Source organism: Calcarisporiella thermophila, assembly GCF_041956535.1.
Source record: "Calcarisporiella thermophila strain CBS 279.70 unplaced genomic scaffold VTP21scaffold_10, whole genome shotgun sequence".
Taxonomy (NCBI): domain Eukaryota; kingdom Fungi; phylum Calcarisporiellomycota; class Calcarisporiellomycetes; order Calcarisporiellales; family Calcarisporiellaceae; genus Calcarisporiella; species Calcarisporiella thermophila.
The window spans coordinates 844,572-856,925 of NW_027192200.1; the positions used below are offsets into that span (position 1 = coordinate 844,572).

At 42.1% G+C, this 12,354-nt stretch overlaps 4 protein-coding genes and 1 non-coding gene across 5 annotated transcripts; 4 read left to right on the forward strand and 1 right to left on the reverse strand.

The window, feature by feature from the left end:
• Window positions 1-131: 131 nt before the first annotated feature.
• On the forward strand, window positions 132-203 carry VTP21DRAFT_t140. Its single transcript has one exon. It is a non-coding gene; the product is annotated as a tRNA-His (tRNA).
• A 351-nt stretch (window positions 204-554) lies between these two features.
• On the reverse strand, window positions 555-2,949 carry VTP21DRAFT_1086 (uncharacterized protein; the record flags this gene model as incomplete). The annotated part of the gene is made up of 5 exons (XM_069390241.1): window positions 555-676; window positions 750-1,421; window positions 1,486-1,763; window positions 1,833-2,668; window positions 2,755-2,949. 5 exons carry the CDS (start codon window positions 2,947-2,949, stop codon window positions 555-557), a joined length of 2,103 nt encoding a protein of 700 aa, XP_069251975.1.
• A 507-nt stretch (window positions 2,950-3,456) lies between these two features.
• Window positions 3,457-5,418, forward strand: VTP21DRAFT_1087 (uncharacterized protein; the record flags this gene model as incomplete). Its single annotated transcript, XM_069390252.1, has 8 exons — window positions 3,457-3,606; window positions 3,671-3,898; window positions 3,968-4,179; window positions 4,237-4,431; window positions 4,495-4,808; window positions 4,885-4,996; window positions 5,058-5,262; window positions 5,329-5,418. 8 exons carry the CDS (start codon window positions 3,457-3,459, stop codon window positions 5,416-5,418), a joined length of 1,506 nt encoding a protein of 501 aa, XP_069251976.1.
• A 2,177-nt stretch (window positions 5,419-7,595) lies between these two features.
• Window positions 7,596-9,093, forward strand: VTP21DRAFT_1088 (uncharacterized protein; the record flags this gene model as incomplete). Its single annotated transcript, XM_069390263.1, has 5 exons — window positions 7,596-7,941; window positions 8,002-8,071; window positions 8,286-8,569; window positions 8,647-8,697; window positions 8,771-9,093. The coding sequence occupies 5 exons, from the start codon at window positions 7,596-7,598 to the stop codon at window positions 9,091-9,093; spliced, it is 1,074 nt and encodes a 357-aa protein (XP_069251977.1).
• A 1,015-nt stretch (window positions 9,094-10,108) lies between these two features.
• VTP21DRAFT_1089 (uncharacterized protein) lies at window positions 10,109-11,200 on the forward strand (the record flags this gene model as incomplete). Its single annotated transcript, XM_069390274.1, has 2 exons — window positions 10,109-10,555; window positions 10,625-11,200. 2 exons carry the CDS (start codon window positions 10,109-10,111, stop codon window positions 11,198-11,200), a joined length of 1,023 nt encoding a protein of 340 aa, XP_069251978.1.
• Window positions 11,201-12,354: the final 1,154 nt, after the last annotated feature.

Genomic DNA, 12,354 nt, shown 5'->3' on the forward strand with positions numbered 1-12,354 from the left:
TTTCGATTATGGCACCTGAAGTGGACCACTGCACCACCTCTCCCCTCTCGTAGCCAGGCGTCAGCGCTAAAAATTCCACTTATGTGGCTATACAATTTTCCTTTTTTGAAAAACAAAATCAGTAAGGTTTGGCCGTTGTAGTATAATGGTTAGTACATCACGTTGTGGCCGTGATGATCCCGGTTCGATTCCGGGCAACGGCATCGGTTGAATTTTTAGTTTTTTAGACGGATTCTATTGAATTCCATGTTTTCTCGTGTTTTGTATGGGAAATCTTTGGCAGCATTAATTTTGTTTTCCTTCTCTTTAATGCACCGAGAGTGTTTTGGGTGGAGGAATTATTTGTGTTTAACAGGAGAGTACCAAAAACCATTCAAATTACACCTGCTTAGATTCTATGGGAGTTGGTTCGTAGTAATCGTAGTAGCCGTAGTAATAGTAGTCATAAAAGAATACATGTAATATTTTGCCCAACAAGGAAATAAAGAAGTCTATAAAATCAATTAGAATTAGGGGGGAGGGGAGGGGATGAGTGGAAAACCTTGGCGTTTCAATTATTCATCGTGAATGTTAAACCACTTGACAAGGTCATTAATGTGCTCGATCGAGTATTGGCCTTTGAGGACCTTGCGAGCCTCAGGGACCTTGTTAAAGACGTTCCACATCAACACGCCCACTACAATTCAGGAGGTAGAGGTTAATGGAATGCTCACGGAACCGTCACTGCATCACTTAAAAGAGCAACTTACCAATCTTGTTGTCCCGGAGATAGAAGACCACGCCCTTTCCATAGCTCTCATTGTTCACTGGCGCAGTGGATCCCTCCGATTGGAGGTTTTTGGCCGTTTCCTGCTTCTGTGTGGCGGTCTCATCCGCCTCGGACTCTTTCATGGATTTGGGGTCCATCGTGCGGATATTGTCGGGCTGCTGGGTCGCTTCCTTGGGAGTATCGTGTGAGCCAGCTTTGGCCCATACGCTTACCGTCTTCAGGCTTGAATCGACCACTCCCACCGCTTCGTATCCAATGTGGGGGCCAAGGTCGGACCAGAACATCGACTGGTGCTTATAGGCCCTGCTAGGTCCAACCATATTCTCGCCGGCTGCGCGTCCTGAGAGGACAGCATGGTCGTGATGCTCCACGCGACGGCGGCCGAGAGCAATGTCGTGGTACGAAGTCATATCCCCTGCGCAGTACACATTGGTGCGTGCCTCAAGCTCCGCATTCACAATCACGCCACCGCGAGTTTCGTCGATTTCAAGACCTGCTTTACGCGCCAACTCGGTAGCCGGATCGATACCGACCGCGACGATCACGTGGTCCGCAACGATCTCTTCTCCACTCGAGAGCGAAAGCTGAACCTTACCATCGTTGGTCAGCTGAGCGGACGAAATGGTGTTCTGTCGCTTGATCTGCACTCCCTCTAACGCAAACAAGTATATCAGTATGTATTCACGCTACTTGAGCGAGTTAATTGATATACATACCGTTCTCTACCTTCGAGGTCGTCCATTTGATCAGGTAGCGCGGGAACACCATGGCCATATTGCCATCTTCGGGGAAAATCTGAGTCACTGAACCGTTCTCCTTTTTCATACGATGAGCAAGGGCAACGGCTAGCTCGGAGCCCAAGAATCCTCCACCAATCACCACGACGTGCTTGCCGTCTTTAGCAATCTTGTCCACTCTACGGAAGTCATCCACGCTGCGGTAGGTAGTGACGAGTGAGGTGGCGCCTTCGGCCACATTTTCCAGGACGGGAAGGCTGAGCAGGCAAAAAGGAACATTTCAATGTGTATGAACGGTCAGTTAATCACAGCAGCCTCTGATTTACCTCTTGGGTGTTCCACCCGTGGCTAGTAGTACTTTTCCATATCGAATTGTCTTTCCATTGGCAAGTCGAAGGATTTGTCCCTCCACGTCCAAATCGGTCACTGCAACCCCCCTAAGCAATCTCACCTTCTTACTCTCTGCTGATACCTCCAGGGTCTCGGGATTGACATGATCATATTCATCGTCCGTTTGGTAAAGGGCGTTTCGCTCCGTTCCATTCCAGTCCTTAAATTTCAGGGTCTGGGCCACGTCTGGGTCTTCTGAGAACCAGAATTCCTTGGAAAGAGGAGGTCGCATATATGGCGAAATCGACTCAGAACCGATAATTAGGATGTCGGCGTGGGGGTCCTTCTCACGGATGGCCTGCATGGCGCTGAAAGATGCCGTTCCACCTCCGACCAGAACATATTGGTAACGATCCTTGATAGCTAATTTCGCAGGAGGTTTAGAGTCGACCACAAGGGGCGTTGTATCGTTTGCCTCAGGAGCAGTTTCCACTTCACTCTCTTGTGCACTCGAATTCTCAGAATTCGTTACCTCTTTGGCCTCCTCTTCGGAGGGTTCGGGGATGGATGCGTTTTCGGTTATTTCCTCGTGCTTCTCTTCTTCCTTGGTCTCCTCCTTCTCCTCTGCAATATCATCCGTTTGGGCTTGCTCATTATTGCTGTCAACAGAGGGGGAAACGGCAGACTCCCTGTTTTTAACGGATTCATCTGTCTTGACTATATTTGGCTCAGCGTGGGTGTGTTCGTCCACATGAGTCTTGGAAGCTTTGTAGGAGTCGGGCGGGGCGGTAAGTTTGTAAAACAATGGGATGGAAACGACCAGTGAACCGATCTTAGTAATGACATGATCCATGGTAAATCAAGAGTCATTATTAACACACTAGAATTATATGATAAATAAGACAGTTGCCAAATTACCAGCCAAATTTTGTCGCTACTAGGCTTTCCCTGTCCACTCGCTGATGCATATTGACGAACTGTGGAGGGGGTTTGAAGGGCGGAGGACCGGAAAAAGGGAGTGGGAGATGCAAGCCTGTGCGATCTGTACAGAGAATTTTGAAGGAAAGACGGTTTGCGAATACTTTTGTTAAGATGACCGATAGGCGCGCTCATGGTATATAATAAAAAGATAAAGCAACAATGGAATTGAGCAATGGGCTATACAGTTCTCGGGGAAGTTTATGTAAGCAAAAAAAAAATCTGATTCCGAGTTCAGCGATTGCTGTGCCACAATCGTTTGGCTCGCTTACACGTAGACGGAAACCTTTTCTTCGCATCTTCATCATCCTCCTTGTCCTAGGATTAGGAATCTTCATCGCTTCGGTTTCAAGCTATAAAAAATCACTCATCAACAATGGTATGTATTACATGTATATGGATTATGAAGCTTCTCATGAAATTTTCGGCAATTCTTTGAAATCCGCCATCATTAACTCTCTGCTGATTTCGATCAGGTGGTCCTCGCAGCGTCCATCGTCAATAAGCAAGGGAAAGGTTAATAAACCAAAATTTTTGTCCCATCTGCAACCAATTTGCCTACGATTACGCGTTCCTATGATGGCTAATGCTTGACCTGCTGTCTATTGTTTCTTAGTTGTGCTCTCGCGTCAATTCCGAGAGATGCCGCGGGCCCGAATCGAAGGTCTCCTTTCCTCTTTTCCAAAACTGACAAGCACTGGACAACAGCACACCACGGTGGAAACCGAGCATATTCGTTATGTGTATCAACCCTTGGAAGAATTATTCCTCGTTTTAATCACTAATCGCCAGGTATTAAGGTCATTTCATGCCTGAGATTAGCATTATATATAATTTAAGTATTTTTTGCATCTAGTCCAATATCTTGCAAGACATTGATTCACTCCACTTATTTGGCCGCGTCATCACAGACATGTGCAGGACTACTGACGAGCTAGAAATCTTACGCAATGCATTCGAAATCATTTCCTCATTCGATGAGATCGTATCCCTCGGCTATCGGGAGAATGTGAACATAGCACAGGTGAAGACCATCACTGAAATGGAGAGCCACGAGGAGAAGATACAAGAGATAATTGCCAGAGTAAGCCAGTTGGTTGCGCTGAAAAAACCAGTTTTATTGAATCCATTCTATCCGATTCCCCGTCTATAGAATAAGGAGCAGGAAGCCAAGGAGGAGCTCAAGCGTCGTATGAGGCAACTGGAGATGCAAAGGCGAGAGGCACAGAAGCGTGGCGCGCCATACATGGGCGGGGGATCCTCATTTGGTGGTGCCGGGTTCGGTCAACCCTCGCGCTCCATATCCCCTTTTGTCGAACAGTCGTACCAGCAGAACTACGAGTCTGAGCGCTCTACCTTCAACTCGTAAGATGCTTTCTCATATTTCACTTAACTTTTTGGTTTAACCCTTCAAAACATTAGTTCACCTGCCCCCGCCACCGCCTCCAAGGCCAAAGGCATGCAACTCGGCCGTAAAAATAAGACAAGCGATTTGCTTGAGGCCATGAAATCTGAAGTTGGGGCAATCGAAGAGGCGACAGCCAATTTATCATTGAGCCCCTCTGCGGCTGCAGCCGGCACGGCTGGATCTCCTTCCCCGGCTATACCTACTGAAAAGTTAGTATCTTTCGTGGAGAGATAGTGAAATCATTTCTTAACATTTACAATTCCCTCTTGTAGCATTCATGTCTCTCTCGAGGAAAAGATTTCGATGATTGCCAACCGCGATGGCGGCTTGGAAAGCATGGAGGTGAAGGGCGATTTGGTGCTCAAGATAGTGGACCCTGAGAGCGCGCGCATCAAGCTGGTCATTAGTACTTCGGATGATTCGGACGTGCAATTCAAAACACACCCCAACGTGGACAGAAGAGCATTCACGGACGAACGCGTCATCAGACTAAGAGATGTCAATCGGTCTTTCCCTGTTAATCAGTCACTTCCCGTTCTAAGATGGCGATTCATTACCAAGGACGAAACCATGGTTCCTCTTTCCAGTGAGTATATTTCAACTTGATTTGTTTCCCTAGATGGCTGGTGGGTAACCCCTCGCCCCCTCTCTTTACTCTATAGTCAACTGCTGGCCCTCTTCCTCAGGGGACGGCACCTGCAATGTCAATATTGAGTATGAGTTAGAGGCAGACCATATGGAGCTTACAGACGTTATCATTTCCATTCCAATACCGTATGTAGAAACTGTTTGATCCTTTAAAAGACTCTCTGTTTTAATATTATGTATTTTCTAGGCCCGGCGTTTCTCCCACAGTAAGCAATGTAGATGGCAACTACGAAGTGAACCGACAACAGCGCACTCTTGAGTGGCAGCTCCCGATCATTGACGCGTCCAACAAGTCGGGGAGTCTCGAATTCACCGTACCTGGTGATGATATTGGCGTGTTTTTCCCGGTGACCGTGAACTTTGTGAGCGAGAAGACATTCTGCAACATTGATGTAAGTTGGTGTTTTTGGGTGTTTTTTTTGTACAGTGGAGGCTTACTTGGCCGATCCCCTGAATAGGTGCTTGATGTCGAGAGCGTGGACTCGAACTCTTCGGCTCAATATTCAAAGGAGGTTGTGCTGAGGGCCGATGAGTATTGCGTGGTTTAACCGCTATAGAGGAACATACAAAAAAGAATTTTTTTCCCGGAGTCTGTATCAAATTATGTCATTTTTTCTTTTAGCTTTGTCTCTTTCTTGGGTTGAATATATGCTATGCATCGTCTCCTCTTAAACTCTTTCTTTTTTTTTTGTTTCTCTCTCAAAACACGTCTCTCGTGGCCTACATGGCTGGCGTTTAACCGATGCACTTTTACGTTTAAATACGCAGCCATTGAACATCGAGCAAGAATGAATTTTGGAGCATAGGGAGGGATGGTGAAAGGAAGCAAACAGAAGTGATACCAGCAAGTCAGGAATAAATACACAACGTGTGCGAATTCAAGCTAAACACAATAAAAATTACGAAGCCGCTTGCTATGTAGAGTAATATCGGCATCTCTTATATTTACCTTATTACAATGAATCTTCTATGGGACTGCTCTCTCAAAGAAGTGAACGAAATATCTCAGCTGTAAATATTTTTCGAATTACAGGTATGCTAATAACTGCCTTATCGAATATTACTTTGTGCGAAGTGCGAAGACGACTTTCTGCCCTGAACACACATTTAACTTTATCCAACGCAGTATATATTAACGGGTAGATCAACCCAGTCTGGAATGGCCGACCCACGAGTACACAAGTTCATTTTCAAAAGCTACTAAAAGAGTGAGAATGTATATCGACGTGCTGTACACTACGGCCTCGCCGAAGTAAGCAAGTCGCAATACAGTTTACGTGTTTGCGAGGAAAGTTAAAGTCTCCGGGGGAATCAATGAAAACTCCGAATCGCAAACGTGGAAAGCTAAATTCAATCTAAGTTTAAAAGAATCGATAAACTTAGTTTGAAGCATTCTGGATTCTAGATACAGGCTTACTAAGGAAATCTAATTTTGCTCAAGAGAGAGACATGAATAAAGGTAATAGTTTCTGTAAACTTCGTCATACGGAGGAGAATTAAATTTAAATTAAACGCGAGAAGAGAGGAGAAACTTAGTTCTTGAGAGGGAATAATGGTATGAAATCTACTGGAAAACAACTATGGCCATCTTGTATTTCCCCCGTATACATTATACCAAATCCATTTACCGTCCTTATCAATATATGCGAAAAAAAGTACAAGCGAGAACAGCGCGTTTATTTTACATCAAAGTCGTTCTGGGTTATTATTCTCAATCGGAATTCGAAGATGATATTCGCTATGTCAGATGCAGAAGTAGTGCTCAATTGTGCTTCGATATTTTTCGCCCTAGTTATGATGGTCATAGTTGTGTGGCAACGCATCCAAAATCCAAGAGCTACCAAAAACACCTCATTCGTGCTCAGTTTCTGGATCGGCCTAGCTGAAGTACTCTACCGAGCGACCTATCTAATGTATATGGCATACGATTTCAACGATGCTATTCTTCCTTCCAATAATTGGCTCTGCCGACTTCTCTTATGGACTATTTATTTTTTCCCCATCTGGTTCTCGTTGCTCACTGTGAGCGTCTCTCTTGACCTCCAACTCTCTTTCATACACCGACTGAAAAAAATTGAACGCTATCAAGTGTGCTACATTCCAGTCTCTACTGCGATAGCCTTTATTGTGACAACACCACAATTATTCCATGGAAAAGTTTGGTGGAGTACGGAATATGTAAGAGATTGATTTGGTTCCATAGCGTTTAAAGTGGATTCCCATCATTTTGCATAATTTTATAGAAATATATCAGCACAGACTGGTCATATCAAAGCGATCTAATCGTTGAAATCCTCAGAAGCATTATTTTCCTTGGCAGCATCTTATACTCTCTCGTTGTCATATTGATTGTTATTATTCGAGTTCTACACCAACTCCATGATTCGAATATGAAAAAGCATACTATCAGCAAGGAGTACCGCAATAAAGAACGAAGAATTATTACCTCAGTGCTACGAAATTTGGGTTACCCACTAGTTCCGTTATACGAATGCTTGGACACCCACTAGTTCTCATTATCTGCATGCCTGCTGATACAATACTTGCCATCCTATTTATTACACATAATCGTTTCACTCCTTTTGGTGATACTACACAAATGGCAAAAAATATTACTACTGGGATGCAGGGCATCCTCAGCTTTATTGTCTTTCTTTTTAACCCAACTTTCACAAATTCTTTCGTCAAGAGCACTCTCTTCAGAAAATGGGCTTCCTTTCAGTCGATGTCTCAAAGCATTTCACACGCATCCACCGTTCAAGATCAGAGAGCCACTCAGTCTCGCGCAGATCTGTGGATGTCTGCAGACAAGCTTATTCAACCACCAGAAGAAGTCTCAATTTATCCTCGTCGAAAGGTCCGATTTGCATTCAATACCAACGAAGTAATCCTTGAGAACAGTGGATCATCGAAAGAACAACCAGAAGCGATACCACTTGAGCAGATGGAGTCGCTGGCGTGTATACCTAAGCAATATGCTTGCGTGTTTGAAGAAGAGGATATGGCTGAACCACGGGTAGGGAGCAATGGAGATGTGTGGATGTTCGGAAGGAGGTTCTGTGGAGCTAAAGGTGGCTATTCATCCAGATTGGAGTATCTTATAGCTATAAGCTAAGCCCTTATTGATGTAGGTGTACACTATATACTCCCAAATGACGAAGGGGAGGTGGATCGGTTGATTCTGCAGCACTATATGTTTCGGTAAGCTGATGATTCTATTTTGACTGGGTTAAACTTAACATTGATCAGCTGTATAACCACCCACATGTTAGGTCGTTATTCAACAATTGCAATTTCCTCTCACCTGTCCGAAGTTAATTGCAAATTGGTGCAAAGGTGCTAGATGTTGGGTAGATAGTTCAGAACACTTATATTTTAGCTCATGGTGCTTAATGATTACTTACTCGTGTTATAGATGTGGACCGGGCACTTGGACGATGGAGATGGCGACAGAGTTTCCGGGCAGCCATTTCTATGGAATCGATATCAATAAAGGGTTTCCTGAACATATCAAGCCTGAGAACTGCCATTTTCAGGTTGGCAACATCCTCGAACCTCTCCCGTTCGAAGACGAGGGCTTTGACTTTGTCTTCGTCAGGTGCGTTGGGCTTGGTGTGTATCAGAGCGAGTGGCCGAGAGTCATTGAGGAGATAGTGAGAGTACTTCGTCCGGGAGGATATTTCGAGGTAGTGGAAGCCGGTAAGCAAGTAGCTTGAAAACAGACTTAGTTTTGAAAGGAAAGATAGTAGATATAGCTGCTAATTGAATACGCAAAGATTATAACCTTTATGGAAGCGGGAGAGCATTTAGGAAGCTTGTCGAAAGATGTCAGTATAAGCGTGCTTTAAGCATTTCTTTTGGTCATATTGTGTGGCACTCACCTCTTTACACTAACAATAGTACACAATACGCTTCGAGCACGTGATATTGACCCATCCTGGGCCTACGAGGTTCGCTCGTATTTTGATGAAATAGGGCTAGAAGACATCAAGAGAGTTACTCTGTCCTTACCAATTGGTCACACTATTGGGCAAATTGCAGGACCAGGCCGAGAATGGTTTATGCGGCTACTGGATTCACTGAGGCCACATCTGGTTCAAGTGATGTACATTAGTGTGAACGAATACTACGAACTTGCTCGAGAGATCGAGCAGGAACTGAAAGCAAAGGCCACTCAATTTAATTTTGTAAGTACGTATGGATTAAAACAGATGCGAATCTAGTGAATGATTGAGGATTGTCGATTTTTGATAAACACCAATTTGGGATGTATACCAAGAGTAAAATTATTACAGTCGGGATAAAGAATGAATTCTACAGACCATAGACGTGTCGGCGGTTAGGAAATAGAATTGATCCAACTATAAGAGTCGCTTATTTTCGGGATAATCAGTGAAATCTTTTTTTGCACATTCCATTCACTCAAGTGAAGCATGGTATTCGGCAGAGTATATGATACTTGCTCCTTGTTCACAATTAATCTATCATCGACGGTAGCCAAGATTGATATTGGAAGAAAATCAGTAGAGCTTGTCACTGCTATTGATGTATGTGAAAATTTATTATGTGAATTGAAACTTAAATTATGAGAATGCAGTAAGTAAATAGCAAAGTATACACATTAGAAGAAAAAAAAGGGAGACCTTTCTGAACTAGTAAGATAAATGTGATGTCACTAAACACGAAAAGATTGGGCACTGACAGCAACGAACAGTTCTTTGAAATCGATCTCTGAATTCAAGTGTTCTACAGATGTGGCGGAACTTATTTACAAAGTAAAATTTAACATGTTCGAAATAATTTTTTATAAATATTGTTCGAAAGTCCGCTACGAGCAGAGTTCAGAAAATTATATATAATATTAAGTCTCTTGGTTAATGCAAACATTATAGCCTATCCAAATACCGAATAGATTAGAAAACATGGTAACACAGTAACTTAGTATAATAGCACGAAAACTATATGAGGAAGTGATAAGTGGTAAAACTGAGGAATTATAGTTTATTTAGTCATACACCTGGACAAAAATAATACCACTATGTGAAGAGTGACACCAGAACTTTGTACCTGGGTATAAAACTGAGGGTATAAATTTGAATGCCTTAGAAAAACGTACCTGATTTTTAAAGCTATTCACTAAGAACTGCTACTAAATTAAAGAAAGTCGCAAATATTATATCAGATTGACTATTTATTGATTGGTGCTTACCTGCTAAAATTTTCACAATTTTAATCAAAATGATATTCGAAATGTCAGTAGCAGAAATTCTGCTAAATTTTGCTTCCATTTTCTTTGCACTGCTTATGATGATTATTGTCATTCGATTACGTTTTGTTCGTCCAAGCGTCGCGGGCAATATATCCTTCACTTTGAGTTTTTGGATCGGATTAGCTGATGCACTATTTCGGATAACATATCTGTTATTTATGGCTTATGACTTCAATGATACCATCCCTCCTTCCAGCGGGTATTTCCGATTTCTCCTTTGGACGATATACTTCTTTCCGATTTGGTTTTCGCTATTAACTGTGAGTATCGCGTTCGATCTTCAACTCTCATTTATTCAAGGGAAAATGATCATTAGACAATATCAAAAATGGTACCTCCCTGTTTCCACAATCGTGTCATTTGCTGCGACAACTCCACAACTCTTTTACGGAAATGTGTGGTGGAACTCGGAATATGTATGCAAATATTCTATTTCTTTATTTTTCTGTGTTGGCTGACATATTCATCTTATTTATTAACCTTAGGATTATATTAGCTCAGATTGGCCTTACGAGATTGATCTACTTAGCGAAGTTCTCCGCAGTGTAATCACTTTTGGCAGTATAATGTATTCCATTATCATCATTTGTATATCACTACACAAGGTTTTCGAGACAATTCGAAAGATGGAAAAAGATCGAGTGAAAAAGTTTAATAATCGCAAATTAGAGCTCCAGGTGATTGTGTCAGTTATGAGAGTTCTCGGTTATCCCCTGGTCCTCATTATATGCATGCCAGCTGAAACTATTCTTGGGATTCTTTTTGTCACACACAATCGATACACACCTTTTGGTGATGCCACACAAACTGCAAAAAATATTACCTCAGGAATGCAGGGCATCCTCAATTTTATCGTTTTTCTATTTAATCCTTCATTCACTCAATCTTTATCAGGCGTGCCTTTCTTCAAGGATATATGGCTCTTCCAAGAGCGTACTTGTCCTTACACTGGCATTGGAGCACTAGAACCACATGAAGAAAGCCGACAAATTGACACTCAGAATATTTCAGCAGTTCGCGAGGTCAACACTTCAAGCAATCCTGAACAACGATCTAATTAGATTTGAAATTTTTTGACTATCTTGCAAATCAAGTTAGTTGTGGAGATGAGCCTATTATTGTCGAATATCATCTCTTTTATAAAGCTTCCACATTGATTTTTATGTAATATATTCCTATGGATCGAGATCTCACTTTTTATTTAGTTTGTTTAATATTAATCGTTTATATTTTGAAGCTTTACGCTCCAAATTTTACACGCAAAACTTCTATTGCTCGTTCCAGTCGTCGATTCAATTGCTGAGAACCAGCGAGAGAGCAAAACTAAATGACCACCTACCCAACTCTTTTCGTGGTATTCAGCAAAGAAGATCCATTGTACTTTTTTGCTCTACTTTAACGGAAATTCGTGAAATAGATAATGTGCATATTCCTGACACTCGAAATGGGATCCACAATCGGTCCAAACTTCAGGAATGTCGAATCCGTCAAGTGAATTTCCTTGATATTATATTTTCGAAAATAAAATATCAAGGAAACTTTTGACATAAAGAGCATCGTAACTCAAAATTTCGAAAAAAAAGTCAAAATATCCCTTTTTTCCATCAAGTGAAAGTAACACCATGTCCAAACAAGGAACTATTGCTTCGAGTTAGGTTTTTCCAGTTTCAACCGGCTCGCCCCCCAATCGCAAATTCTCCTTGAAGTCCATGTTATAAATTCTGTTGTTATCCTTGAGTTCTCCAGAATTCCTATCGAACATTGACTTCTTCTCCACAAAGCGCTGGCGAGAAGATGATGTCTCTTTTAAAGTCGCTTTGCCATTTTCCCGTGTATCACTTGGCAAGACGCTAGTCCCAAACTGAGAAATACAGCGGGAAATGGGAGTAGAAAGTGTTACCATATTGAAGATAAAATCACAATATAATATGTTTATAAGCTGATATATATTCGGTATAAAAATTTTGCAGATGAGAAGCTGAAAAATGCATAACAGAAGTATTCGAGAATTGTTACTCTAGTTTCTACTCGAATTTTATAATATAAAATTCGAGTAGAAACTAGAATAAAAATAAAAACTAAAATAATTTTAACATATTATGTTAAAATACTAGGTGCAGATGCTTCTGAAACTCTGATTCTCTAATTTCAAAATCCAGTATATCTGCTCAGGATTGGAATTTCCCATTTAAATCCAAGGATGCACATCGACATA